Source organism: Tetrahymena thermophila (assembly GCF_000189635.1).
Source record: "Tetrahymena thermophila SB210 genomic scaffold scf_8254379, whole genome shotgun sequence".
Lineage (NCBI taxonomy): Eukaryota > Ciliophora > Oligohymenophorea > Hymenostomatida > Tetrahymenidae > Tetrahymena > Tetrahymena thermophila.
Window position 1 is genome coordinate 494,209 of NW_002476163.1, and position 26,495 is coordinate 520,703.

Genomic DNA, 26,495 nt, shown 5'->3' on the forward strand with positions numbered 1-26,495 from the left:
AAAATTAATTTTAACTTTACACACAATTTAAAATAATATCTTAAACCATATTTTATTGTTTTTAAAATCCGATTTATTGATTGGGATATTTTCAAAATGATTTTATAAGAACTAGCTAACTATTATATATATATGAATCATTTTAAATTAATAAAATAAAGAAGATAAATAATTTAATTAGTATGTTTGTTTGTTAAGTTTTTATATGTTTTTAAAGCAGTTTATTCAACTGTCTAAAGTTTTTTAATTTAAATAACTCTAAATAATTAATTTTATTAATATATTAATTAATTCTTTTGTTTCATATTATTTTGTTAAGACTTTTTCTTTTGATAGTATTTTTATTTTAATTCATAACTTTTATAGGGCTATGTAAGTAAGAATTCTGAGTTACTAAGACACTTGGTGTATTTAAATCTAATTAAGATTAAGTTAATGTAAACACACTCTTTTTGATTTCATTTATATCGTATGCTGTTTTTTTAGGGAAAAAGTTAACTCTGTTCGTTGCATTACTTTTGGAAGTTAGTGAAGAAACGGCAGTTGAAGGGGAGTTCGATTATATTTTACTTCTTGAATTAAAATTTACTTTTATTATTGGTTCCTATACAGGTTTTTTCTGGATACTTTCATTTATTTGAGTACTATTTAATGATATAGTTTTGCTGATAGGTGTTTCAAATTCTATATGTTTTACTTATTACTTTGTCTCTAAATTATTATTGGAACCACTTCTTCTACTCGATTTTATATCACTTAAATCTCTTGCACTAAACTTAATACTGCTATTATTTTCTAATTTTTGATTTCCACTATATGCAGGTGAAGGAGGTTATCTGCTGCTCCCTAAACTTGTTTCTCTTTTTAAGTTTTTAGTTTAAATATATATTAAGCTTCTTTTTTTTTAAGGAGGATGTTCTTTTATTTATTCTACTTCGATATTTTAACGAGAACTAAATATTGAAGCATCTTCTGAATTACGTTTATGTTAATTATCTTATTTTGATTCATCTTAAACACTTTTTTCTTAATTATCTTATTCATTTGTATTTAACCTTTGTGAGCTGCTATCTTAATTTATTCCTTGAGAAATATTTTTAAGCTTGATGTTAAAAAATGAACCACTTTATTATTGGTTGATTATTTAATCTTTAGAATTTTATTACCCTGCTCCTATGTTAAATGAAGAGGGAACCTAATTAGTTAGACTGTAGGTTTTTTCTTTATCCTTTTTTCCTTTCATCATTAAGATAGTTGATATTGTTCCTACTACTTTTTTTTGTATCATTTTTCTAGTTTTTTCTAATATTTATTTTCCATGTTTAATAGATTCAAAATCCTCTAAAAACATGCTATTATCTTAATAATCAAATTCATTTTAGAAGCTAATATTGTTAGAATTTTTTATCAATTTTTATATGAAAGATTCAAATTTAATATGTAATGGATTTTCCTAGCATTTCTCTTTCGTCCAAAAATTATCTTACTCTTATTTATAAGGTAAAAAGCTATATTAATCAGCAATTCTTGCCTAAATTTTAAATTTAAAAAAATTGTTTTAAATAAATCAATTTTGAATAATTAAAGAATACTCAAATCAAATTGTAAAATTTTTAATATTTACTTTTTATTTTCAGCATTTAAATTTTAGCTAAATTCCACAATAAAATAGTTTAGATAAATGAAAAATATATTGAAGTAGTTTTTTTATTAGGTTTAAATTTAAAATAAAAATATATTTTTCTTTATTAAATTATCATTTCTTGTAAGTAAAGCTTTTTAAAAATTTGTTAATTTCTCTAAATAATTTTGTTAAATTATAATTATTGTAAACATTTAATAATTATATAATAAATAAAATTAAGAATTATAAAAAATATTTATTTTTTTTTTTAGACTTTCTGTCTAAATATTTTATTAATTTATCAAAATTAATTTTACAAAGTTGAATTTTATTTTTAATTTTCTAATTAAAACTTAAATTTTTTTAAATCAAATTTAATATTGAAGAAAGATGATGAAATTAATTACCAATGCTTCTATAAAGGACATTAGATCCATTTGCATATGAGTTTATTTGTTTAATTCATCTATTTAAATAGGCAGACTTGAGTTAAATATAATGTTAATAGATTTTTCATCAAGCTATTAATTAAATTAACAATAAAATTATTTTTATTTGAGCAAACCAATAAACAGAATTAAATTACATCTATGAATTTGTAGTCTGATAAAAATTATTTAAAATCAAAGAGTCCCATCACATCTTTAGGATCTCTTCTTTTACTGTATTTGTTGAATAACTGCTGGAAGAGCTAGTAATATAATTTTATTATACTATCTACTTTTTCAGTATATAATTTATTATCTCTCCACTCCTAGCTGTCTGGAATATTATCTATTATACTTCCAAGTCCATGCTTAAACAATGTTTCTACTGCATCAACTAGAGTTTTACACAACCCTGGTTTTATATATTTATCAATACTTATTAAAGTAAATATTTCCATCATCTAATATCTAATCAAACAATTTTCTGGATTTAACATAAGCTGATATTCATTAAATAATTGAGGATGAGTTTTAGTTTCTGCTAAGTTGTTTGACATAATGAAACATAAGAGACTATCTTTTATTTTAAAATATCTTCCATCAACAATACCAGCTTCAACAACAAAATCTTAATAAATCTATTAGTTCCAACACCACAACTCACCATTTGGCTAATATGATGCATAATATTTATAAAGTTTAATAAGTTTTTAGTAATGAGGTTTAAGATAAACTCTTAGTTTTTCCAATTAATCCACCTCCTTAACAACTCTGGCTAGCCTAACACCCCATTTCCAATCAAAATCAAAGCATTAATTATAGAAATTATCATCTCGTACTTTTTAAAAAATAATTTTAAATAATATTTCGGAATCAAACAAATATTTTTACTATTCTTGACTCGATCTTCGAAAACTGAATTCTATATGTCCCATTAGAAATTAAGTAATTACTACTTAGGCATAAAAGCTTCTAGTTCTTATTTTCTTGGGATACAATCTATAGACATGGTATATTCGCTATCGTAAAGCTATAAAAATAGGTTTTTTAAAAAATTAATATTTAAGAAGGTTCTTTCAATAATAAAGATTATTTTTTTCATGGTAAATTAAGAAAATTAAATATTTTAATTTTTGTAAATATGTGATTAGAATATTTAAAATCTTACTTAGTTGCTCACAGATGACCTTAAAATATTTAATTTATTTAAGAAGCATTCTTTGGATTTATCAGCAAATTGTATAGTAATTGTTGCCTCTTAAATAGTCCACTATTAATCTTTGGCATGAAGTTAGTTGCCTGCTGCAGTAAAGAAATATAAAATTTTAGTATTAGGAGGAACCATCTAAAAAAGAGAAAAATACTTCCTTCCGTTAAAATTAATATATTTCATTTAATGTGGTTTGTAACCATCAAAATTAAAGTGAATAAAAACAGGAGGAAGCTCAACAGGACCAGAAAAAATTGGATTCCAAAGAAACTCTTTTTCTTGCCATCCTTCACATATCCAGCAATTCTCCATCACTCCAAACTTACCTTTTATCTCATTAGACTTAAAATTATAATATTAAACCAATGAAAAAATCTAATATTTTAATTACTGTTTTCATCCTTCTAAAAGTTGACTGAATCTCTTATTCCTGCTTTAATGAATTTTATTCGCAAGAGTTAATATTCACTAGGAAGCCTTGACAATCTATTTCTCCACTATTACCTTTGTAATGTAACCCATAAATTGTGTTATTATTTCTTAGCTCATTTGATATAATTTTAGAAGACACCTCATCAAATCTTAGAAGTAAAATTGTATTAGTTATAAAAAAAAATAAAAATAAATAGCTACCTGTTATAAGACAAATCTAAATGTATCAAACCACATTTTGAGTCCTTACTAAGCATTTTTGCCCAATAGACAGAGCATTCTGGATCACCTATTCCCATGGAATTATATGAAATATCTAAGACCTTAAGATAGTCATTGTGGTAAAGTGCCTCAGCAATTAATTTACCTCCAATGCCATTTATTCTATTCCAATGTAGCTTGAGTTCTCTTAGTCTGGTTTAGCCTTTCTGCTCATAGAATATAAATTATAAATCTCAAAACAATTAAATAAACAAATTTACGAGCATTCTATTTAAGTATATAGCACCTTAATTAGTAATCGAATTATTAGCTACATTTAAAATTTCTAAATGTAAGGCATACTTAGAGATTTTTTCAATAGCAGCATCTCCTAACTTTAAAAAAAATTTTAAAATAAAATCAGTAACCATTAATTCAAGGAGAATTTCTCATTAAAAAATATTAATCTTTATAGCTTTATTCAATTTTAAAACAAGCATTTTGTGATTTTAAAATTTCTTATTTTATGTTAAATTTAATCTATTTTGGCAATTAATTTTTTATTACCTTAAAATACCTAAATGAAAGATAGTAAGTAAGTAAATAAATAAATAAAGAAACAAATATTCCTTAATTTAAAAATCTATTTCAACCAATTTAAAAAATTGGTAATTTTTTCAAATACTTGGGATTTGGGATTGATTTTGATTATAATTTTATTTATTGATATTTATCAATTAATAATTATAAGTAGTTTTTTTTATTCACCTTGTTTCCTTCTAAATTTAGATCTTTGAGAGAATACTCTTAAGATAGCACATTCTAAAACGAATCCATGATTCTAAAAGTAAAGGTATTAAAAGACAAATCTAAAGACTAGGTCTCATAATTAATCAATTCAGATAAAATCATCTCTATGCCTTTGTCCTATTTATAAATTTTACTTTGCATCTAGCTTAAAATATATAAAATAAGGTTTAGAAAGTTAAAATTTCTACCTTGAAATTGTTATTACCAATTTCTACTGATTTTACTGGCTTGTGTTTTAATGTTTTTACTAAAAAAGGAGCATGCATATCACTTAATCCGTAGCCATTTATGTTAATCTATAAATTCTAGCTGCGGAAAGATTTTTATTTATCCTTTTAAAGCTAGTCTACCAGACTTATTGGTTTAGGCAAAACTGGTAATTCATTAGAGTAATTTCTAATTGCAAACTCTGTTTATTTTTATTTGAGCAAATAGGGCTAATCTTCAGCAGATCCAACAATATAATCTTTAAAGTTTCCTTAAATAAAGTTATTTTAAAGCATCATATCTAAGAACATATATGAGTCTTATTTCTTAAGAGACTTCTTTTCTTATTAATCTTCTTTTAACAAGTCTTTCAAAATATTTGCTTCAGATTTAGCCCTTTTTCCAGTAAATTTAGATTCGAACTGCTTAGCCTAAAATTTAACTTTAGAGAAGTTCTAGGTCATAAAAAATCTCTTTTCCTTTAAATTTTGCTTCATAGCATCATTGAGATTTTCATCATCATTAAAGTTAAAATAATTTATTTCTTTGTTTTGAAGAGCATCTTGTATCACTGATTTTTTTGTAGGAGAAGAAGTAGGAGTGAGACTGATCTTAGTAAATTTATTATTATGATTATTATTATGAGTGTTTTGGTTTTTAATTAAGGAATACATTTTATATAGGGTATTTAAGTTTGTTTGCAATAAAATTCTAGTATAAGTTTAATAAGGTATGTGTTTATTTATAATATGAATTAGTATGAGTTATTTATTAAAAACTTATTTAAGATTAAATTTTTTTTATTATATTGAAAACAAATAGATTTTAGATTAATATTTTTACTTAACTTTTTTAATATTCAACCAACCAACATACTTAAAATAGCTGCAACCTCATGTTAAAATATCAATTTTAAGGCTTAGCAAATTATTCTCAAATTGATAGTATAGTATCTAAATATGAATCTCAATAAATCTCTTTTCCAACCATTTAATAAATGTTAATAAAAATATACCTTTGACTTATACTGGATTTTTTAAAAAACAAATCAGTTCTTCAAATAAATGCCTTCTTACGACTGACTAAACTTAACATTTCTAATGACTCCATAAATTTGAATTTTTAATATGTCTTTTCTAATATTAAAATAAACTCTGAGCCAGTAGTGTTATTAAGACTTAAATTTATAAATATTAAATACACAATTTTATATTTTTTGAAATCCAAATTTTCCGTTTTAATAGAATTTAGAAAAACTATTTATGAAATACATAGATTTGTTTTATATAAATATTTGTAAAATTAGATGAGTATAATCAAAGAAATATTTTATGAAGCAATAAAATATTTATATTAGAATTCTAAGCATTTTCTTTAAAGAATTCAATATTTCTAATTTAAAATTTTTTTAACCAGTAAGTAAAAAGTAAAAATTTGGATTTTTTGTCCTTATAAAATAATAAATGAGATCATTTTATTAAATTATTAGATATTTTTAAAATAGAAAATAAGATTTTATTTATTTTATTTTATCATAATTTTAAGCTTTGAAAAAAAACATTTAATTTTTTAAGAATTGAAAATAAAATTATATTGAATATGTTTTTAAATCCCTAGACTATACATTTTAATTTTGTTAATAAATAAATAATATGGATTAGTATTTTTATACTTCTTTAAAGAGTTACATTCAAAAAATTTAAAAGTATAGATTTCTAAATAATGATTAATTCATTTTCGAGATATTAGTTGAACACTTATATATCTTCTATTTGTTAACACAAAAATGGATGCTTTTTTTGGATTAACTATTATATTAAGTTTTATTATGGTATAGTTTAAAAATGAAAGATATTATCTTTTATTTTAAAAGCTTATTTGATTGTAATTTATCTATAAAGTTATATTTATGAATGTCTTATTATCTTTGAGTGTTTTAGATGAGACATACTTTTATTTTTTTTCTAAGACTCACTAATTCATACTGGAATATGAAATTTACCATTCCCAACTCCTGTAGCAGAAAGAATAATGAGTACAACTATTACTACAACAATAGTACATAGGAGACACATGAGAATTTTATCTGTGGAGACTTATTTAGCAAAATAAGTAATTAGTTTTCCTGTTCTTTTTAACATACTTTGTGTGTCCATTACATTTTAATTAATTGAATCTAGCTTATCTATTTATCTATCTAATTCGATAGTGATTTAATTAGCTATTTCAATGTCTTCAACCAAAACTCCTTCTATTTCCCTTAGTCTTTTTTCACCTATTTATATTTAACAAATATTAAGGCAAAATAAACAATTTAAAATGATTTACCATCCATTTATACATCGTTTGCATACTAAATCATCTAGTCCTCTATTTTAATTAAAATAAAAATATTAGATATTTATCCATATGTTGTTCTTAATTTTTTCTAAAATTACAATCCATCTTTTTAATATCAACTTTTTCTAAATCTTCTTGATATTTTTATTTTCTATCTCCAAATAGCTTTTCGGCGGCTTCATTGCCTTCATTCTTCTTTAATTCAAACTCATTTTTTAGCAATTTAAGCTTTTTAATGTACTTTTCATGCTTTACTCTATATTTATCTTCTTCATGTCTATCTAAATTACTTATTTCGAAGTCAAAGGTTTCCAAATCAGTAGAAATATTTCTCAGCTTAAGTTCACAATTTTTAATTCTATTTTATCTTTATTATCCCTCAACATTATTTATTTTTTCAATTAACTTTTCTAGCTCGACAAATTAGCTTTCTATGTTTTCATCTTATTCTTCAATAGAACTCATATTAATATTTTACAAGTTATTAATAACTAATAGTTGTTTATTTGATTATAATTTTTAGCATGAAATTGTTAAGATCTCTTAAATCAATAAGATAATAATAATAGCATGAAAAAATTGAATAATTCTGAAATGCCAAGCATTTAAACTGTTCATTAGAAATAGATAAAATTAAAGCAAAACCTATCAGATATAATAACATTATATTTAAATAGATTTATTATACTCTAAATATTTACACAAACCTCTCAAATAATTTTGAAAAAACTTCATAAAATATTTGATAATTTCGAATTAAAATTTTAGAAAATAAATAAACTTAAATCTTTTTATTTTACACTTAAAAATTATTTTAATGAGTGTAGGAGGACCTTTTAATTTAGAATATTTTTTAAAAAGTGAATTATAATTTTAAAAACTACTATTTAACTGTTCCATATTTATGATAAATATTTTATTTTTGAAGATCTTATTAAGATTTAACTATGTAAATTATGGCCTTTAATTTATCAAAACTTTGAATTCAGTTTATTTTATTTTATTTACAATCATCAAGTATCTTTAGCTATGATGAAAATTCGAAGCTTTATTTTTTTAAGTATAGCAATCAATCTATGTAAATTTTTTAATTATAGTGAGAAGCAAGAAATGATAATAGTAAAAATCACTAAGAATATAAAATCAAATTATAATATTAAAGATTTACAGTTTTTGCTCTAGTCAATTCGATGCAGAATGTGATTTTGTCTAAATATTAGTTGAAAAGCTAGAAAATTAATTAGATAAGAATCAAGATTTGTACAAAAAATCTATTACAATGAATGCAAAATAATATAAAACATTTAATAAAATTGAATGTATGTACCAAATCAACTTTATTCTTTAGTTTTTTCAAAAAAATAAGTTAAAAAAAGTAAGAGAAGAAGTCATGATAAGATAAAAAATAGATACTTTTAATCTAAATAGTCAAGATTTAGAAGTATATTACAATTATTATGCAATAATTAAAAGGATATGCCAAATAAGAAAAGAAAAACAATCTAGTAATTGAAAAGATATTATAGAAGAGAAGACGGAGTGGAGTGTACATGATGAATACGGTTTAGATATGTAGTTGTTAGCAAACTATTGTTAATATGTCTTAAGCAAGTAAGCAATCAAACATGCAAGCTGAGGAGAAAAATTAGATAATTTTGAAATTTATTAGACTAAATACAATTTATAAGGGGAAATGGAAAATTAAATAATATGAAGGAAAAAATATAAATAAATAAATAATTAATTAATTAAAAAAAAAAAGAAAAAGAAAAATTTCTTTTTAGTTTATTAACAATAATAATATAAATAAAATTAAAACAAAACATTTGAAATTAATAATTATAACAAAATACAACAAAGTGATTATTCCTAAGAAAGGGGGAAAAAAGAATAGAAGAGATTGCAAATAAATTGATAAGTTTATATTGATAGAAAACAATATAATATAAATCTCACGATACACTATCGATCGATATACAGTAAATAACGTAGAATTAATATAAATCTGAAGTGGGAAAACAAAAAACACTGAAACAATAAACTTTTATTCATCTAAGAACTGAAAAAAACCTTGTTGGACATTTTTATTTAAGTTTTAACTTCATTCTTCTCCTGATTGTTTGATAGACATCAAAACAACATTAGCAACATTATTACTTATAAATAAAATATAAACGATTTATAAACAATGGCTGACGAGCAAGAGATTGATGTGGACGTCTCGATGGATTCTGAAGAATAAAATAGCAGTTATACTGTTTCTAACGCTGCCAATAAGAAAAATATGCAAGATGAGCAGAGCTTCGATTTAAAAAATTCTGAAACTGGAGTAGGTAAAGTGAGAAACACAGCTAAATAAAATATTCAGAATCCTACTAACCAAGATAATATTTCCAAAAGAGAAATGAAAAAAATTTTATAACAAATAAGCCTGAGTGAGAGTTAACCCTTTAAGTAAAGTACTAAAGGTCGTAAAAAGGTAACATATCAATTGAAAATTAGAGATTATCTCATTATTTTAACTTTCAAATATCATATCTGTAAATTTGCATTATATCGAATCCTCAATCAACCTCCATAATTAGCCAAAAGTAGGAGGAAAAGTAGTTAATTATGGCATTCAAATTAGTGTAAAGGGATTTTCGATGCAGTATTCGCGGTTGAATCAACAACTTTGTTTGATTTTTAGTGATGAATTACTTCTTTTTCTGCTAGATGGATGTCTGATTTTAAATATCCAAGTGTTATTTCAAGATTTGTTTGTTAAACAATACAATCCATTTTATTAGCAATAGAAATAAGTTTATTATGACACAAATGGAACTAAACGAATAGCTAGCTATCCATAAAAATCTTATATTTTATTTAGTACATGCTGATTGATTTTAAGATTTTTCTATTAGCACACATAAAAAAGTTAACTCTTTTTTACTAAAAATCTGTAGAGAAAATGCAAGAAAATAAATTTCGATTAAATGTAATGCAAGTAAATTCAGCAAGAAGCACTATCTTAAGATAAAAAATGAGATTATACTTAAATAAATATGAAAGAAATAATTATTTCAGCATAACTAAGATTAAATTAGAAAGCACTTAAGTATGAAAGAAAGAAAGAAATAAATATATATATATATCAGCATAAACAAACAAGTTTAAAGTGTTATAGATAAAAAAAGAAAAATCTAATTAAAAAAATCTCTGATTTAATAAGAAAATTGTTATTTTTTTTCTAGAGAAAATTTAGTGAAAGTATTATTTGCTTTATTTATAAAATAAACGAAATGGGAATACGAATATATTTTATAAATAAAATATAATTATTTGCAATTTGTTTAAAATTTCACCAATCAATCCTGACTTAACATGATTTTTTTTCTATATTTTATAGTAACGAGAGGCTTTCGATATAATCAAATTAGAATAGATTATATATATTCTTAATAAGGCATGTCTTAATTTATAATTAATGTTTTTATATTTCTTATTTTCAATAGGTAAAAAAGCAAGAAGAAAAAAAAACGCCTCAATCTGACTCATCGATAGAGCATGAATAAAACCATAAGCCTACCCTCAAAGAAACTAGTAATTAATAACCTTCAACTTCCACTAATTCTTCCTCAGCGAAATTAAATGGATAAGTATAAATTTCGGTATTTCAATAATAATCATAATAGCAACTTTAGCAGTAATAGTTATAGTAACAATAGTAATAGCTAGCTCAGGTTTAGTAATAATATTAAACTAATGGATCAATTGGTGGTCTCGAAAGAATAGTAAATGCTATATAAATTGACTAATAAAATAATCTAAATGTAGTTCTAAGCAACTAATCAGAAAACTATACCATGAATTTACCTTTATCAACTTAATAAAATGGTGCACTCTTAAATTAATAGTAGTAATAATTGTATTACTAATAATATGCTCAAAAAGCAAATATGGTTTAATACTCTAGTTAGTAATAAAACAATATTATAGTCACAAACGATGATTCTGATTCATGCTCGTATGATAACTAGGATGATAGAAGCAATGCTATAAGTAATTCAAATATGAGTAATATTAATTCTCAGTAAGGAATGAATGGAATTTCTTAAAATAACATGAATGGCCCTAACAGCAATACAACAAACAATCCCTTACTAATGGGTAATCAAGCTGGCAAGAGAAAAAAGACATAAAAGAAATAAAAGGAATATAGTATGTAAAATCTACCTAATCCTCAAGAAAGCGGTCTTATCAGTAACATACAAGTGATATCTTCAGAAGGTAAAATGTCCAAATAAAATTCATCAAGAAGCAACTAAGTTTCTAGTTAGAATTAAAATATTTAAAGCAACCAGACTCCTATTGTAGCTTCATTTACCCCAAGAAAATAGTCAAGCTAAACAAATTAAATTCTTCCATAATCATCACTTGATATGAGTAATTTTTAAAAACCAGCACAACAAGAGTTAAATGGAAATAATGGGAAAACAATTCTAATTACAAATAATAGCAATATAATTTAACTTTAAAGAAAGAATCCTGAAGAAGTTAGTTTAGTAAATCAAAATGTTCAATAATAATAAAATCTTGAGGAGACTACGAATCGCTCAATAGAGTAGTAATAATTCTAAACACAAAATAATATATCTGCACAGTAGGCAGCAGCAGCAGCAGCTTAAGCTCTGGGAATTCAATCTATTCATATAAAAAATCCAGCTTTTTAAATTCAAGGATTAAATTTACAGTCCAATTAAGCAGCTAATAATTTTTAAAATATCGCTCATTAAGTTCCTCCTCAATAACCGTAGCATCATTACCATCCTACAGTTAATCCATCAGCCTTACCCCAAGTGCTTAATTCCGTTCATAATATGATAAATATTCCTAGTTAACAGATATAATAAATTTAAGAACCTATTTAAAATATTTCAAATATCAATAATAACAACAACAATAATAATAATAATAATACAAATAATATAAATAATGCAAACAGTATCAACGGTAACACCACATTAAATTTATTAACTCATTCTACTTCTGTATAAGTCAACAGTAGTACTTATGCTGAATAACCTACAATCAACAGCTAAACAAATTTATAAAATGATCCAAGCAAAACAAAGAAAAAGAAAAGATCAAAATTAAATGGAAAAGCTGAAACACATATATAATAATAGTAGCAAGCAATAGGATAATCTTAATAGCAATAACAAGCTACAAATCAAACATTATAGCCCCCACAAAAGGTACCTAATAATATGACTACCTTATACTCTAAGATACAAGATGAGGTAATCACTTCTAACTAGAACAGTAATATGATAGGTTAGCTATAGGCTCAGACAAATGTAGGCGAAAATCAATAGCATGGTTTAATTTCACCTGTATCAAATAGTAACACCTTCAACTAAAATATGATTAATAATTACAATAGCAATAATGGTTCTGCGGTTGTTGCTAAACCAGATAATAATGCCGATTAAGAAAATGAAAATGAATTCACACTTCAAGATATGCAAAAGTTAGCCTAATAACCACCAATTTTAGGTATTTAGCCTTCATAGTAATTAATAAGAGAGTAGTCAAATTAAAAATAGCAAATTTAAGCAAAAAAAGCAAGCAGAAAAAATGAGTAAGAATATAAATAAAAAATGAAAAAAGGTCCTTTGAATTAAAGCGCTTTTGAAGATCAAACTGCCCTATTTCTTAGGCTAAGCAATTACTAAGATAAATAAAAGAAGGAAAGAGAAGAAGAAATAGAAAAGCACTTAGAGGAATTGAATGAATCTACTCATAGCTAGAATGGATAAACTGCAATTCAATAATTCAACACTTCTTCTCTTTTTTAGCAACCAGCTTAATCAAACTCTTTCCTGGGAAATGTATTTAGCTTATAAAACTCTACCAGTATTAAACCTATGCTATAATTTAAAATTGGTAGTGCATTTAAGCAAGAAAATGAAAAACTTGAAATAAACAGCTAAGACAATGATTCTTAAACTAATGGTAACAGCAAAACACCTGTTGTTGGTTCAAATAGTAATCAAAACTCTTTAAAAAGCAGGATAAAAAAATTAGATAATTCTTAAATTTTAGATAAAACTCTCATAATTTAAGATAAAATAACTAAAAAATTTAAAAACTAACATTTTCCAGAGAGTTTTAAGGAAGCCTTTTCAAGTTTACATTCTGATTTCTCAACTACCTACTTAGATCCAAATTATTTTACTAGAGTAGTAACCTTTTTCAATCGCCAATAAGAGTTTAGTAAGGTTGGTGAAAAGGACGAAACTGAAATAATTGATTACTGAAATAACATGAATATGTCATACCAACTTGATAATGATAATTATTGTTTTTTAATAATGTATATGTGATCAAAGATATTATTTCAAAGACAGAGAGTACCTTATCATAAATAAAATTCAATAAATAACATTAATAATTCTAAAATAAATAATAAATTAATTTAATAATTATCAGATAGATAACTTGGCTACCATCTGATAATTTCACAGCGAAATTGCTTTTACTTTTCTTTATCCTTTCTTCAATTAAGCAACTAACTTACTTACTTATTAACTGACTGGTTAACTCACTCACTAAGCACATAATTATTAATTAATTTTATTAAAAATTTTAAAATACTAACTAAGAAAGAAAAATAAATAGTTAAAGTCTCATGAGAGTCATACACCACTTAATAAAAAACACAACTATCTAAACTATCTAGTTTAAAAACATAAATAAATAAAACTTTTCAAAATAAAAAACAATTTATAAACAGAAAAAAAAACTAGAAAATTAATGTAGTGAACAAGGTGCCTTGCTGATACACATTTTAAATAATATTCTTTTAATCATACAAAAAATTTTACATAAAATAAATTAAAAAATAAAAAAAACAAATAAGCATGAGTAATAAGCACTTCACACAAAGCAAGCTAATATTTAAAATGATAAAGTCTGCTCTTGTGATGAGCAGAGTTATTTGTATATTAATTAATTGAATGATTCGATTTATGAATAGAGAGATAATATTTATTAGTTAAGATCTCTCAAATAATTACCTTTATTTCTATACATTTTCAAAAACAACTAAAGTCTATTTATATATAATATACCTTTTTAATTTATTCTCCTTATTTTTAATTTAGCGACATATTTATCAAATTATAGAAATTAATTAAGATATATTATAAAATAATCTATCTATTTATCTATCAAATTAAATATTCCTGCCATTTATCTTCTTCATTCATTCAATCAAACATTAAATTTTAATAAAATTTCATATTTTACTATTTAAATTTAATATTATGTTAATTAATTAATTAAACAATCAATTAATTAGTTAATCTTTAAGAATGATGAAAAATCTATTAATTTTAAACATTTAAATTAGTTTTATATTAAATGGTCAATCGATGATAACTAATTCATTTTTATTGCATGATAAGTTTTATTTTTTTCAATCTATGATAAGCAATTTATTTTTATTGCTTGATAAGTTTTATTAATCTTTATTAACTTATTAAAATTTAGTTCATTTTTATGTACTGAAAAAATAAAATTTAATTAGCTTAAATTTATAAAATTAAAATCCATAAATTTTTTAGTGCTATTAATTAAGAGTGTATATACCTGTAATTATCACACTTATTAACAGAAGAAAAAATAATTTAACCAAAATTTGAACTTAATTAAAAATTTATGAACAAAACATACCATTTTATACAGTTGAATCTTAAAAAATAAAAAATAAGGTAAGATCAATAAAATTTACATACAATATATCCCTAAAAAATAACTTTAACTTAAAGTAAGAAAAACCTAATTTAAAAATAATTATTAGTTATGAAACTACTTAAAATTATATTTCATTTTTTTGAAATCTTAAATTTGATTTCACCTAACCTAGAGGGTTATTATAGTTATGCATCTAATTAATTTGACGTAATAAGTAGTTTACAATTCTTGAAAAATTAAAGAAGTTTGTAAAATAAATAGTTTATTTAATGTCTTGCCTTATAAATAAACACAGAGAGAGAGAAAAATCTTAATTTATTACTTTTGTATAAAAAAAATACAAAATACATTAATTATTACATTTTCTAAAATAATAAAAATTAAAAATTCACTTCAAATCAGAAAAGCAATATTCTGAAAATAATAAATAAACATGAAAGTTTTATTTTAAAGAAAAAATAAATAAAATATTTTAATACTAAGATTGGTTTTCAAAGTAATTTTTACTCAATCAATCAATAAATAAATAAATTAAAATTTAAAAAATAAATACACAATAATTTGAAAAATGTTAAATAAACAATGTAAATAGACTTAAATATCATTCATTTTACTTCAATTAAGTAGTAATTTTTCTTTCCAAACCTAGCAACTAAAAATCTGTTAGCAAGCAGATTTTCAGATAATAAGGTTTGCAAGTTATCAGAATCTACTAAGCTTATTCTCTTATTATTAATATAAGCACCTCCATTTTCAATATTTCTTTTAATTTCAGCTTTATTTTTTAAAAGCTTTAAATCTCCTATCATATCAATATAATTTTTGTATTTTTAAAGATCCTTTCTTTCAACAGTATGTTTTTCATTAAATGAGCTAAAGAATTCTATTATCTCTGACTCAGATTTCTCATTCTTTTTATACAAATAGAAAAAGTTTTTAATTTATTCTCTTTTATGTTTATTGGTTTTATTTTTTAAATTCATGATTCAAATGAATTATTTACAAATTTAGAAAAATCTGTTGTGAAAAATTTTTAAGCAGTTGTTTATGCCCCTTATTCTGCTGATTAACTATCTCCTTATACCATTCCGATAATCTATTCTGCTAATGTATTCTAGGCTAATCTCTTTCCTGCATCTTCCATATGCTTTTTCTCAATCTAATAAAAATCAAAATTTAAATAGTGATAAAAAAAATAAAAAATATACCTCTTCTATTTAGTGTAAAGGTAAGAAACTAAACATTTTCAAATAATTTATAGATAGCTAATCTGGTACATTTATCAAATATTAAAATATATCATAAGATTTAGTTTTAGCAGGATCTAACCAGAGAGCATTCCCTTCACTTTTTCCAAACTTCTTTCCTTAAGCAGTTAAAACTAAATTTGTAGTAATACCATAAACTTCAGCTCTATGCTTTCTTCTAATCAATTCGATTCCACTAGTTATATTACCCCACTAATCACTACCACCAACTTAAATTATACAGTTCTATTTAAATTAAACATTTATTGATATGAAAATACTATTTTGAAAATAATTATATTGGTCAATAATTATTTAATAAATACCTTATCTAAAAACAATTTTTCAAAGTCGTAGCCTTAAAGTAGTGTGTAAGTGAATTCTGTGTATGAAAGTCCATCTTCAGTGTTAAGTCTATTAGCTATAGTCTCCTTATTCAAAAGATTTCCCATTCTAAAGTGCTTTCCTATAAAAGAAATAGGTAAAAAATTTAAAAAATAAAATTAAGAAATAGTAAGTAGAAGTTTAAACAAACAAACAAATAAATAAACATAATAATTTTTAAGAATATTTAATTTTACCAATATCTCTAATAAAATCAAGTATGTTCATATCTTTATAGAAATCGTAGTTATTTATTATCTATAAGTCTTCCTTTTAAATTAATAAAAGAAACATTAATACTTTGCTTATTATGTTTGTATCAGTATCTATTGAATTTAGTTTTTGAGGACATTAAACTTTCAAAAATTTCTATTTCTTAAATTAAGATTCAATAACAAATTACTTTTGCAGGGATATAATCTATTTCTAATTTTTGTTTATTTTTTTCAAGAAAACTGTATATGTTGCTAGTGCATTTTCTTAAGGTATTTTCTATGCCCTATACATTACTTAAAACTTCTTCTTTTGTAAGCATATTTCTCTCTTATGTTTTTCCAGAAGGATCTCCAATTAAACCAGTTGCTCCTCCTACAAGAAGAATTGGCTTTATTCCTAATAAACTAAGGCGGATCATTGTAAGAATAGAAATCAAATTTCCCATGTGGAGGGAATCAGCAGTTGGATCAAATCCTGCATATGCGCTGAATTATTTTTAATTATTTACTTATTTATCACCTTATGCATTATATTGTTAGATTAAATGTTAGTAGAAAGTATCCTTTGTAAGAATATCATTTGTACACTAAAATAAAAGCTCTCTATTTTATAATTCTTTAGCAGGACCAACTTTAGAGTGGAGTTAGTTGCTTGAAAAATAAAAAGCTACTTTGTTTTAAAATAAAAATCTAGATTGCTTCTATAAATTGTTTTAAAGTATCCTTTACATCTTACTAAAATTTTTAATTATGTTTTATTATTCAAAATTAATGATTAATATCCGAAAAAAAGATTATTTATTAATTAAAATTTTGATTTTATTAAATTAAAACAAACAAATCTTTTACTGATATCTTTTTAAATAAATGATAAATAGGATTATTAAAATAATTTATATTATCTAATTCAAATAGATACTTTATTTAACATCAGTAGTAATGCTTTTTATTAAAATAATTTTTTTCACTAATTTTATCAATTAAAAATAAATTTTATATTTTTGTAACTCTAAAACCTTTTAATTTCAAATTAATAAACCATAAATAATACAATTTATTTTTTTAACTTGATTAAAATAATAAATATTACAAATTAGTTAGATTTTTTCTAATTTTATTTTTGAAAAATAAATTTAATTTTAGATTGTTTTAGTTTGTTATAGTGAATTAAATAAAAATATTACATAACTATTTAATTTTACTTACTCTAAATAAGATATTTTCAGCCATACAATATTTCTTGATATACCAAGTAATTTTTATAAAAACTGTCTGATAAGGCAAGCAGCAGAATAAAAAAAACTTGATGAACAGAAAAATAAATAAACAAAAAACAATACTTCTTTACCATCAAGTACAAAATTAAAGTCAAGGAAAAAAAAAAGAGCATGCCAATTGATTGATAATTAACACTATTTCAAATTTTAGTTTTGTAAACAAAGGAAAATCAAAAAAAATTACTTCTTTTTAACTCATACATACTAAATCTATATATATATTTATATACTTGTATTATTTTCATTTTTTATGAATGTTTTATTTAATTTCTTTTATATAAAATTTGTTTTGCCTTCATTGCTATTTAACTTTTATCATCGGAGCTAGTCCCCTGAATTCACTTTCTTATAATTAAACTCCATTTTAAACATATTTGTAATACATCATCTATTAGAATAAAATTTTACCAACTCTAACAACATTGTAAAATTAATTATTTTCATCAATTATATCGACAAAAGAAATTCTTGGAGTAAATTATCCTTTTTGATTTTTGGTGTTAAAAGCTTAAGCATCAAAGTTAACATTTAAATATTTAGAAATAGCATCTGGGTCATCAAGCTAAAATTAAATTTAAAAGCTTGGAGCTGTTTTCAAACTAGACCATATGCCTGGCTAGCTAGGTAGGAACTGAGAAATGTCAGCAACCTTTCTTTAAGTTAAAAGTATATTACTCATTTAACCAAATAATTTAAGAGGTAAAATTATTCCATCTATAGTTGGGTCTAATAAAATTTGAGCATCTTTCAAAATATTTTATTCGTTAAAATATAAATCAGCAAGAACTAAATCATCAGCTATCTTATAAGGGAGATTTCTCATTACCGATACTGACTTGAGATTATAAAATTCCTAAGTTAATAAGCTTTGATTATATCCTCCTATAGTTAAGTTATATGAATTAGCTGCATAATAAAGTGAGTAAGAGAAATTTTCAATCTTGGCTTAGTTATAAAGAGAACTCCAAAAAGAACTTTAGACAACACGAGTTAATGCTAAACCAATTCCTTGGTATTAGTATGTTTGATTATACTATAATTAGCTTATCCACTTTACATACATTCCGTATGATAAGTAAAACTCAATGCTATCTAAAATAAGATTCATGTCAATGATTGACCCTCTAGCCTTGAAATTTTAGTCAACAACTCCTTCAGTTGAGGTGTGTTCACTACAATATTCTTCTTTATTACAAATAAATGGTTTTCCATTTTTAGTACCATATATTTGACAATTAACACAGTCTGGTGAAGTGAAATATGTTTCCGACGAAAACAAAGTCATTTGCATTTAAACTTATCCAAGTATATTTAGCGTAGCGTTAGTTTTAAAGTTGTCATCTAGCTTAAAAGTAATTAGATTCTATGATGAATTGGGATATTAAGTCAATAATAGATTACTTTTACAAAAAATTATAGCTAAAATCAGACTAAAAATAATAATTTTTTTCATTTTTTTAAATCTGTATTTTTATGACTAAATTATTTTTTTTGATAAATGTATCAATTAATTAATTTTCTTCTTTTAATTTAGAAAACCCAAATAGATAACTATATAAACAAATTTCTTTTATTAAATAGATTCATATATCTATAAAGATTTATAGATTTTTTATCATAAAATGATACATTTTAAAATTTACAAATTTAATAATACTTATTTTGACGAATTGGTGATTAATTTAGAATTAAAAATTTATTAAATTGATAAAATTAATATTATTTCATAATTAAAAAAGCAAATTAATTCAAATAATAAGTATTGCTTTTCCTTGATTATTTAATAATAAAAAAAACAAGAAACTTCACATTTAATTAAATTTATCTATTTCTATTTCAAGTTAATTAATCAAATTAAAATTACTTCAATTGAAAGCAAATACAATGAATTTAAAAATAAAATATCAATAAAATTATAGATTTCATAATTTATTTATATATAAATTAATTAATACTTTATTAAATAAAATAAAAAAAGGAAAAAAAAACAGTAAACAATTATGATCAAATTTATAGATTATTTTTTATATTATAAAATTAAAATTAAAAATATTCATTTAGAATTTAAGAGTAAACAAATAAACATATTAAAATAAATTAAAAACAATAAATTAATTAATTAATTAATTTTTTTATAAGTAGCTTCTTAGCTACAGAAAAATAAGCCACTAATAGCAAAAATACGGTTAACAGGTTAAGCTTTTTGTGACATTATAAAATCTATACTTATAATAAATTTTAAAATGTTTTTTATTGATAATGAGTATAATATACTGATTGGTCTATTGACATAAAATTAGGTGCAACTCTGATTGTCTATTAATGGATACAAATTAATTTTTGTTAAATTTTCTGATAAGGTAATCAGACAAATAAAAAGAAATCTGATGATCTAAATAAATAAAAAATTAAAAATTAATCCTCTTTATTTTTAAGTATAAAACTAAATTAAATAAAATAAAAAGTGCATGGCAATTTATTGAGAATTAACATTTTTTTCAATTTTTTTTGTTAACTACAGAAAAACAAAAAAATTAATGTTTCCTATTTAAAAAATTCATTAATTACAAATTTATATTTATTTGTATTATTTTTTATTTTATCAATGCTTTTTTTAATTAATTTTATATGAATTTAGTTTTTTTTTCATTTTTATTGAATTTTAATCATCGGAGCTAATCCTCTGAACTCAGTTTTTTATGTTTAATCTTCAATTTGTATGAACTTGAAATACATCATCTATTAGAATAAAATTTTACCAACTCTAACAACATTGTAAAACTAATTATTTTCATCTATTATATTGACAAAAGAAATTCTTGGTGTAAATTATCCTCTTTGATTTTTGGTGTTAAATGTTAGAGCATCAAAGTTGACTTTTAGATATTTAGAATAAGCATCGGGGTCATCAAGCTTGAATTAAATTTAAAAGCTTGGAACTGCATTCAAACTTGACCATATGCCTGGTTATTCGGGTAGGAACGCAGAAATATCAGGAACTTTTCTTTAAGTTAATAGTATATTATTCATTTAATCAAATAATTTACGAGGTAAAATTATTCCATCAATAGTTGGGTCTAATAAAACTTGAGCATCTTTCAAAATATTTTATTCGTTAAAATATAAATCAGCAAAAACTAAATCATCAGCTATCCTATAAGGGTCACTTCTTCTTTCAGATACAGACTTGAGATTATAAAATTCCTAAGCTAATAAGCTTTGATTATATCCTCCTACAATTAAATTATATGAATCAACTTCATAATAAAGTGAGTAAGAAAAATTCTCAATCTTGGCTTAGTTATAAAGAGAGCGCAAAAAAGTACTTTAGACACAGTTAGTTAATGCTAAACCTATTCCTTGATATTGGTATGTTTTACCCTACTATTATTAACTTATCCACTTTACATAGATTCCCCTTGATAAATAAAACTCAATGCTATCTAATATAAGATTCATGTCAATTACTGATCCATTAGCCTTGAAGTATTAGTCAACATCTCCTATTGCTTATAAATGTTCAACACAGTATTCTTCTTTATTACAAATAAATGGTCTATCTTCTTTAGTACCATATATTTGACAATTAACACAGTCAGGTGAAGTGAAATATGTTTCCTACGAAAACAAATTCATTTGCATTTAAACTTATCCAAGTTAACTTAGCGTAGCGTTAGTTTTAAAGTTGTCATTTAGCTTAAAAGTAATTAGGTTCTTAGAAGGATTAGGATATTCTGTTTTTAATAGATTACATTTACAGAAAATAATAGCTAAAATCAGGCAGAAAATAATAATTTTTTTCATTTTTTTAAATCTATATTTTTTTTATTAAATTATTATTTTTTAATTTGTTCTTTTAATTTAGAAAATCCAAATAGATATATATATTTAAACAAACAAATTTCTTTTATTTAATAGATTCTGATTATAAAAATCTTTATTACTTTTTTAAAAAAAAAAATGTATTTTAAAATGTATATATTTAATAACAGATCTCCGAGTTTCTGATTTAATTTACAAGAATCACATCTAAATAAAAAGATAACATTTACATTATTTCAGTATTAAAAAATAAATTAATCCAAATAATCAGTAAATTATATATTTTATTATTTTATAAAAAATGATATAAACTTAAAACTATAATTACATTTTTATTTTACAAAGTATAAATTTAATAAGGCAAATATTATAATGATAAATAATTTTTATTAAAATTAAATTAAAAATCAAATTTTAAGTTTTCAGTGTAAAAAAATATTTTAAAGTAAATAAATACTCTCTAATATTTTCAAAAATAATTATTCTTAGCTAAATAAGAAGGTTTTTCAGCTCATATAGATTTGAATAAAAAATGATATAAATTCTTAATTATTTAAAAGAATAAGCTTTAAAATTTAACAAAAATTCCTAAAATAAATAAATAAAATATATTCTACAAAATTTTAATTTATTTTGAAAAGCATGTTTAATATAGATAGATCTGATTAAAGTATATTTAGATAAAATTTTAATATTTTTATCTTCATATTCTATTACATTTTAATAAATATAAATATATTTTATCATATTTTTTTTTACATTGTTTAAAATTTGAGAGTTTTTATCTTTGCTTAGTGATTGAAGCTTGCAGTGATTTATGATTATTCAAAATTTACTTATAAATTAGATTGTTACTGCTCACTTATATCTTAAATATCTGAGTTAAATGAACTTAATTCATTATCTTTTTGATTTTCAGTTTTATTTTTTAAGTTACTATCCGCCTCATTGGTACCACTTTTAATATCATTTTTTTTGTAGGCATCATCTAATTCCACAATCTCTTTATTTGGATATTCATCAATTGAATTGACATTTATTGTTATGTCTTCGTTTTAAATAATATTTTAATCAGCTTTTTTGAAATTATTAAGCTTTTAATATTCTGTGGGTGAGTAATAAACTGTTTCAAATATTTATTTTGCATCACTTTATTAGTTATTTATAGATTGATTAGGATCGTTATTTATATGAGTTGAATTCTTCTTGTACCTTTAAAATAGACTAGTTTGTTTTTTCCTTTGATAATTTACATCTAAAAATATGTCAAGGCTAACTGTAAATTTTTGATCTTTTACCTCACATTTTAATTTATCAGGTTAACCGATGGATTTAAGTAAAAATTTTGAGAGCTTTAAGCCATAGCTTTCTCCTTTTTTCCTTGCTAAAAATGCTATGTGTATGCTATTATTACTGCTATTTCCATTTTCTGCTTACTAGTCAGAACCTTGTTAAAAATTTTATGAAAACTAATTTAATGTGTCTAAGTTGACGCTAGGGAGAAGATTTTTAGAGTCTTATAAAAGTTAATTTTATAGAAAGAAAGCAATCTGGTTTTCTTCATCTTGATGAATCTCATTTATAATTTATATGTTTGCACAATTTTAGTTATCAGAGATAGTGATCTGGATTGAAGATTGGTATTTGCAATATAAAAAAGCATTATGCAAGACATTATATAGAATTATATGTACCTTTTTTGAATTCTGAGTAATTTATATGCTCTAAACTTTTATTTATTTTATGATTTTTATTTATTTTTCTATTATCAATACCTCAAATATAGAAATTATTTTTGTTATAACCTTATCTAAATCAATCTGCTCTGCAGCTTGTCTTTGATTTATAAGGACATTCTAACCAAATTCTAAATCATATAAAGCATTCCAATTCTAATAATCATACATCAGCCTGTGATTATTGTAATTAACCCTAAAAATTAAATTTTTGATTCTGTTATTTTAAAAGTTAACGGATTTCGGAGATTAAATATTTAAAGGTATACTAAGTGTATTATTTTAATTTAAAAATAGATTGTTTCCAGCTTTTGGAGAAAAATTATTATTAATAACAGGAGTTGACTCAATGTTATTTACAAAGTTTTATATTTAATTATAAAATGGCTGAATGTTATTCATGCTTTCTTGTGTTAAGTTGAAATAATCAAAGTTCATGCTTCCTTATTGATAATTATTGTCTTAGGTTTGAAAAAATTACTATTATTTTGTTTCTTTAAGAGGGGAACATAAAATACTATATTAAGACCCTTTTAAGTTATTTAAAATATTTTCTGCATTTTCCTCTAGCGTATTATTTATCTATTTATGAGAAATATTGTTATTAAAGCTTTAATTATTTCCTATATCGCTAATTTGTAAATTCTTTTAGAATGGCTTCACATGCTTTTGTTCTGCTTATGGTAAATTTAAGGTTTTTTTTGTTTATGCCTGTCTTCCAAAATGCTATTATTAGCAATTTTGCTAATTATTTATTAAATTTGTTTAAATATATGAGTTTGATGGAGATATAATAGAGTGAGCAAACACTGATAAAAAATCAGAGTACAGACATTTCCAGTCTTTGATTTGTGAAATTAAGCTTTTTTCAAATGAAGAGCAGAAATTAGAAAAAAAGTTTTAATACTTTTAGTTCTTATTTTTTAAAGTGTAATAGTCTCTTTTGTATGGTTCTGGATTTATACAGAATATTGCATATTTATCTTATCCCATCATAGTGTAGGTTGAAATTTACAAATTTAAGTACATACTATTATAGAATCCGTTAAATTACTTGACTTCAGCTATGACAGAATGAGTGTTAATATTATTTTTGGCTGTCACATCAGTTTCCTTATCCGCAAAGCCGCTAATTAAATTACTTTTCCCATTTGAATTGTTTCTCTTTTTAAATCTTTAAGATAGGTCTCTTGGATATGCTGGTTGCATTTTCATCATTTAGAATTTGCATTGCATCAAAAGAGACATCTCATTTTCTTACTTTTTTTTCTAATTATTAAGCTACTCTTTTGAGTGAGTTTATTTATTTGAAAGATCACTCCTATTAAAAAAACTCTATTCTGAATCAATTTCAAATTGCTTTAAAAAATTATCCAGTGAATTTTAATTTGATTCCAAATGTAGAAGTTACTAGGCCTTAGCATTCATAGAAATAAGCTCAAATTTCATTTAAGAATCATCAAATTTGGTTGCTAATATTCCTACAGGAGTATGGGCAATAATCTAATCTCCAACATAATTATTTTACTTACTGCAAGTATACAACCTAACTCTATGCTTTTCCTATAAATACTCTTTGCAACTGCTGATAAAAATGAAGAATGCTGTAAAAGTAAAGAAAAACATATCTTAGTATTTATTTTCCTCAGTTGTAAATTGGTAAATAGTTATTGAAAAAATTGTATAGAGATTCATGATAATTTTATTCATAAAGCTAAATCCAATGATAACATTAAACATACTGCCTCCTATTACCATGCCATCAAACAAATTATTGTTATTTCCCATCTCTTTTATGAATATTTTAGCAAGATATAAAATCACTTAAACATATACAATTTCGTAAACCTATTAAATTTGCTTGAGCTAATTGGTAAAGTAAAAGTATGAAATAAAAATTATGATGTTGAGGATTAGTAGAAGAGCTAAAATTATTAAGCCTATCAAATTTTCCTTTTCATTAACTTTATATTTAGAGCCTATGTATCCAAGAAGTACTAAATTTACTAATAAATTAAAAACTCCATTAATTTATATTTACTTATTTATGTGTTTTTTATTTTGTTCCTCATATCCATTGCTCAGAGTCTATTCTCCTATAGATAATGATAGAGGTATAACAAGATCTCTCTACATTCTTTTAGATTTTAATATTTGTTTTAAGAAAATTATAAAATATATTTATTGCTTGCTTGTTCTTAATATTATCTACTATTAAATAATAATGTTTCCTATTTATAAAATGCAAATTTTAATTATTAAATTGCTCTATTTTTCAATAATTTATTTATTTCTTTACAGTTTAATTTAAAAGTTTGATTGGTAGCTATTATAAATATGGTAATAACAAGAATAATAATCGACTCACCCTTCATATAGTTAAAAGTTCTCATTTTAAACGTTTAATTTAAAGTTTATGAATGTGCTAAAAAAAGTTATTGAAAAATTAAATTTCATTTCTTATAACTAATAAATATTAGAATGAATGCATTTTTATCATCTAATATACTAAGTAAAATGCATTGTTTTAAAAAAAATGTATGTAAAAATATAATTTTTATAAAACAATATTACTAGATTAAATTAATTAATTAATTGAAAGAAATAAAGCATCCTTTTTCTTAATTTGGGTATTTTCTGAAAAACAAGAGCTTTAAGAAAACTTTTTGATGCAATTGATTGTTTTAATATATTAAAAATATTTAGAAAATGTTAATTTTGTTAAAGCATTCAAACTTTAATTGAAATTATTTTTAGGTTTTGTTATTTTTGATAAAATTATTATTTGCTTTTAAATTTGTGGGAACAAAATAATACTTACA

The 26,495-nt window shown here is 22.8% G+C and overlaps 9 protein-coding genes across 9 annotated transcripts; 2 read left to right on the top strand and 7 right to left on the bottom strand. All coding sequences in view use genetic code 6, as the record gives it.

Annotated features, from left to right (window-relative positions):
* Positions 1-301: 301 nt before the first annotated feature.
* Positions 302-5,586, bottom strand: TTHERM_00300430 (hypothetical protein; the record flags this gene model as incomplete). Its single annotated transcript, XM_001024570.3, has 10 exons — positions 302-1,531; positions 2,032-2,145; positions 2,211-2,890; positions 2,944-3,082; positions 3,221-3,604; positions 3,654-3,843; positions 3,896-4,122; positions 4,177-4,290; positions 4,664-4,822; positions 4,894-5,586. 10 exons carry the CDS (start codon positions 5,584-5,586, stop codon positions 302-304), a joined length of 3,930 nt encoding a protein of 1,309 aa, XP_001024570.2.
* Positions 5,587-6,891: 1,305 nt separating this feature from the next.
* On the bottom strand, positions 6,892-7,870 carry TTHERM_00300440 (vesicle transport V-SNARE protein amine-terminal protein; the record flags this gene model as incomplete). Its single annotated transcript, XM_001024571.3, has 3 exons — positions 6,892-7,187; positions 7,241-7,282; positions 7,351-7,870. The coding sequence occupies 3 exons, from the start codon at positions 7,868-7,870 to the stop codon at positions 6,892-6,894; spliced, it is 858 nt and encodes a 285-aa protein (XP_001024571.2).
* Positions 7,871-8,265: 395 nt separating this feature from the next.
* On the bottom strand, positions 8,266-9,304 carry TTHERM_000300459 (transmembrane protein, putative; the record flags this gene model as incomplete). Its single annotated transcript, XM_012800156.1, has 3 exons — positions 8,266-8,480; positions 8,666-9,028; positions 9,106-9,304. 3 exons carry the CDS (start codon positions 9,302-9,304, stop codon positions 8,266-8,268), a joined length of 777 nt encoding a protein of 258 aa, XP_012655610.1.
* Positions 9,305-9,440: 136 nt separating this feature from the next.
* On the top strand, positions 9,441-13,554 carry TTHERM_00300460 (hypothetical protein; the record flags this gene model as incomplete). Its single annotated transcript, XM_001024573.2, has 2 exons — positions 9,441-9,731; positions 10,747-13,554. The coding sequence occupies 2 exons, from the start codon at positions 9,441-9,443 to the stop codon at positions 13,552-13,554; spliced, it is 3,099 nt and encodes a 1,032-aa protein (XP_001024573.2).
* A 2,043-nt stretch (positions 13,555-15,597) lies between these two features.
* On the bottom strand, positions 15,598-17,569 carry TTHERM_00300470 (tyrosyl-tRNA synthetase protein; the record flags this gene model as incomplete). The annotated part of the gene is made up of 6 exons (XM_001024574.1): positions 15,598-15,903; positions 15,996-16,151; positions 16,201-16,485; positions 16,566-16,705; positions 16,821-16,893; positions 17,027-17,569. 6 exons carry the CDS (start codon positions 17,567-17,569, stop codon positions 15,598-15,600), a joined length of 1,503 nt encoding a protein of 500 aa, XP_001024574.1.
* An 841-nt stretch (positions 17,570-18,410) lies between these two features.
* On the bottom strand, positions 18,411-19,406 carry TTHERM_00300480 (hypothetical protein; the record flags this gene model as incomplete). Its single annotated transcript, XM_001024575.3, has 1 exon — positions 18,411-19,406. The coding sequence occupies one exon, from the start codon at positions 19,404-19,406 to the stop codon at positions 18,411-18,413; it is 996 nt and encodes a 331-aa protein (XP_001024575.3).
* Positions 19,407-19,737: 331 nt separating this feature from the next.
* Positions 19,738-20,427, top strand: TTHERM_000300488 (hypothetical protein; the record flags this gene model as incomplete). Its single annotated transcript, XM_012800157.1, has 1 exon — positions 19,738-20,427. One exon carries the CDS (start codon positions 19,738-19,740, stop codon positions 20,425-20,427), a length of 690 nt encoding a protein of 229 aa, XP_012655611.1.
* A 334-nt stretch (positions 20,428-20,761) lies between these two features.
* Positions 20,762-21,919, bottom strand: TTHERM_000300489 (hypothetical protein; the record flags this gene model as incomplete). Its single annotated transcript, XM_012800158.1, has 1 exon — positions 20,762-21,919. The coding sequence occupies one exon, from the start codon at positions 21,917-21,919 to the stop codon at positions 20,762-20,764; it is 1,158 nt and encodes a 385-aa protein (XP_012655612.1).
* A 761-nt stretch (positions 21,920-22,680) lies between these two features.
* Positions 22,681-25,461, bottom strand: TTHERM_00300490 (transmembrane protein, putative; the record flags this gene model as incomplete). Its single annotated transcript, XM_001024576.2, has 1 exon — positions 22,681-25,461. One exon carries the CDS (start codon positions 25,459-25,461, stop codon positions 22,681-22,683), a length of 2,781 nt encoding a protein of 926 aa, XP_001024576.2.
* Between the last annotated feature and the right edge of the window lie 1,034 nt (positions 25,462-26,495).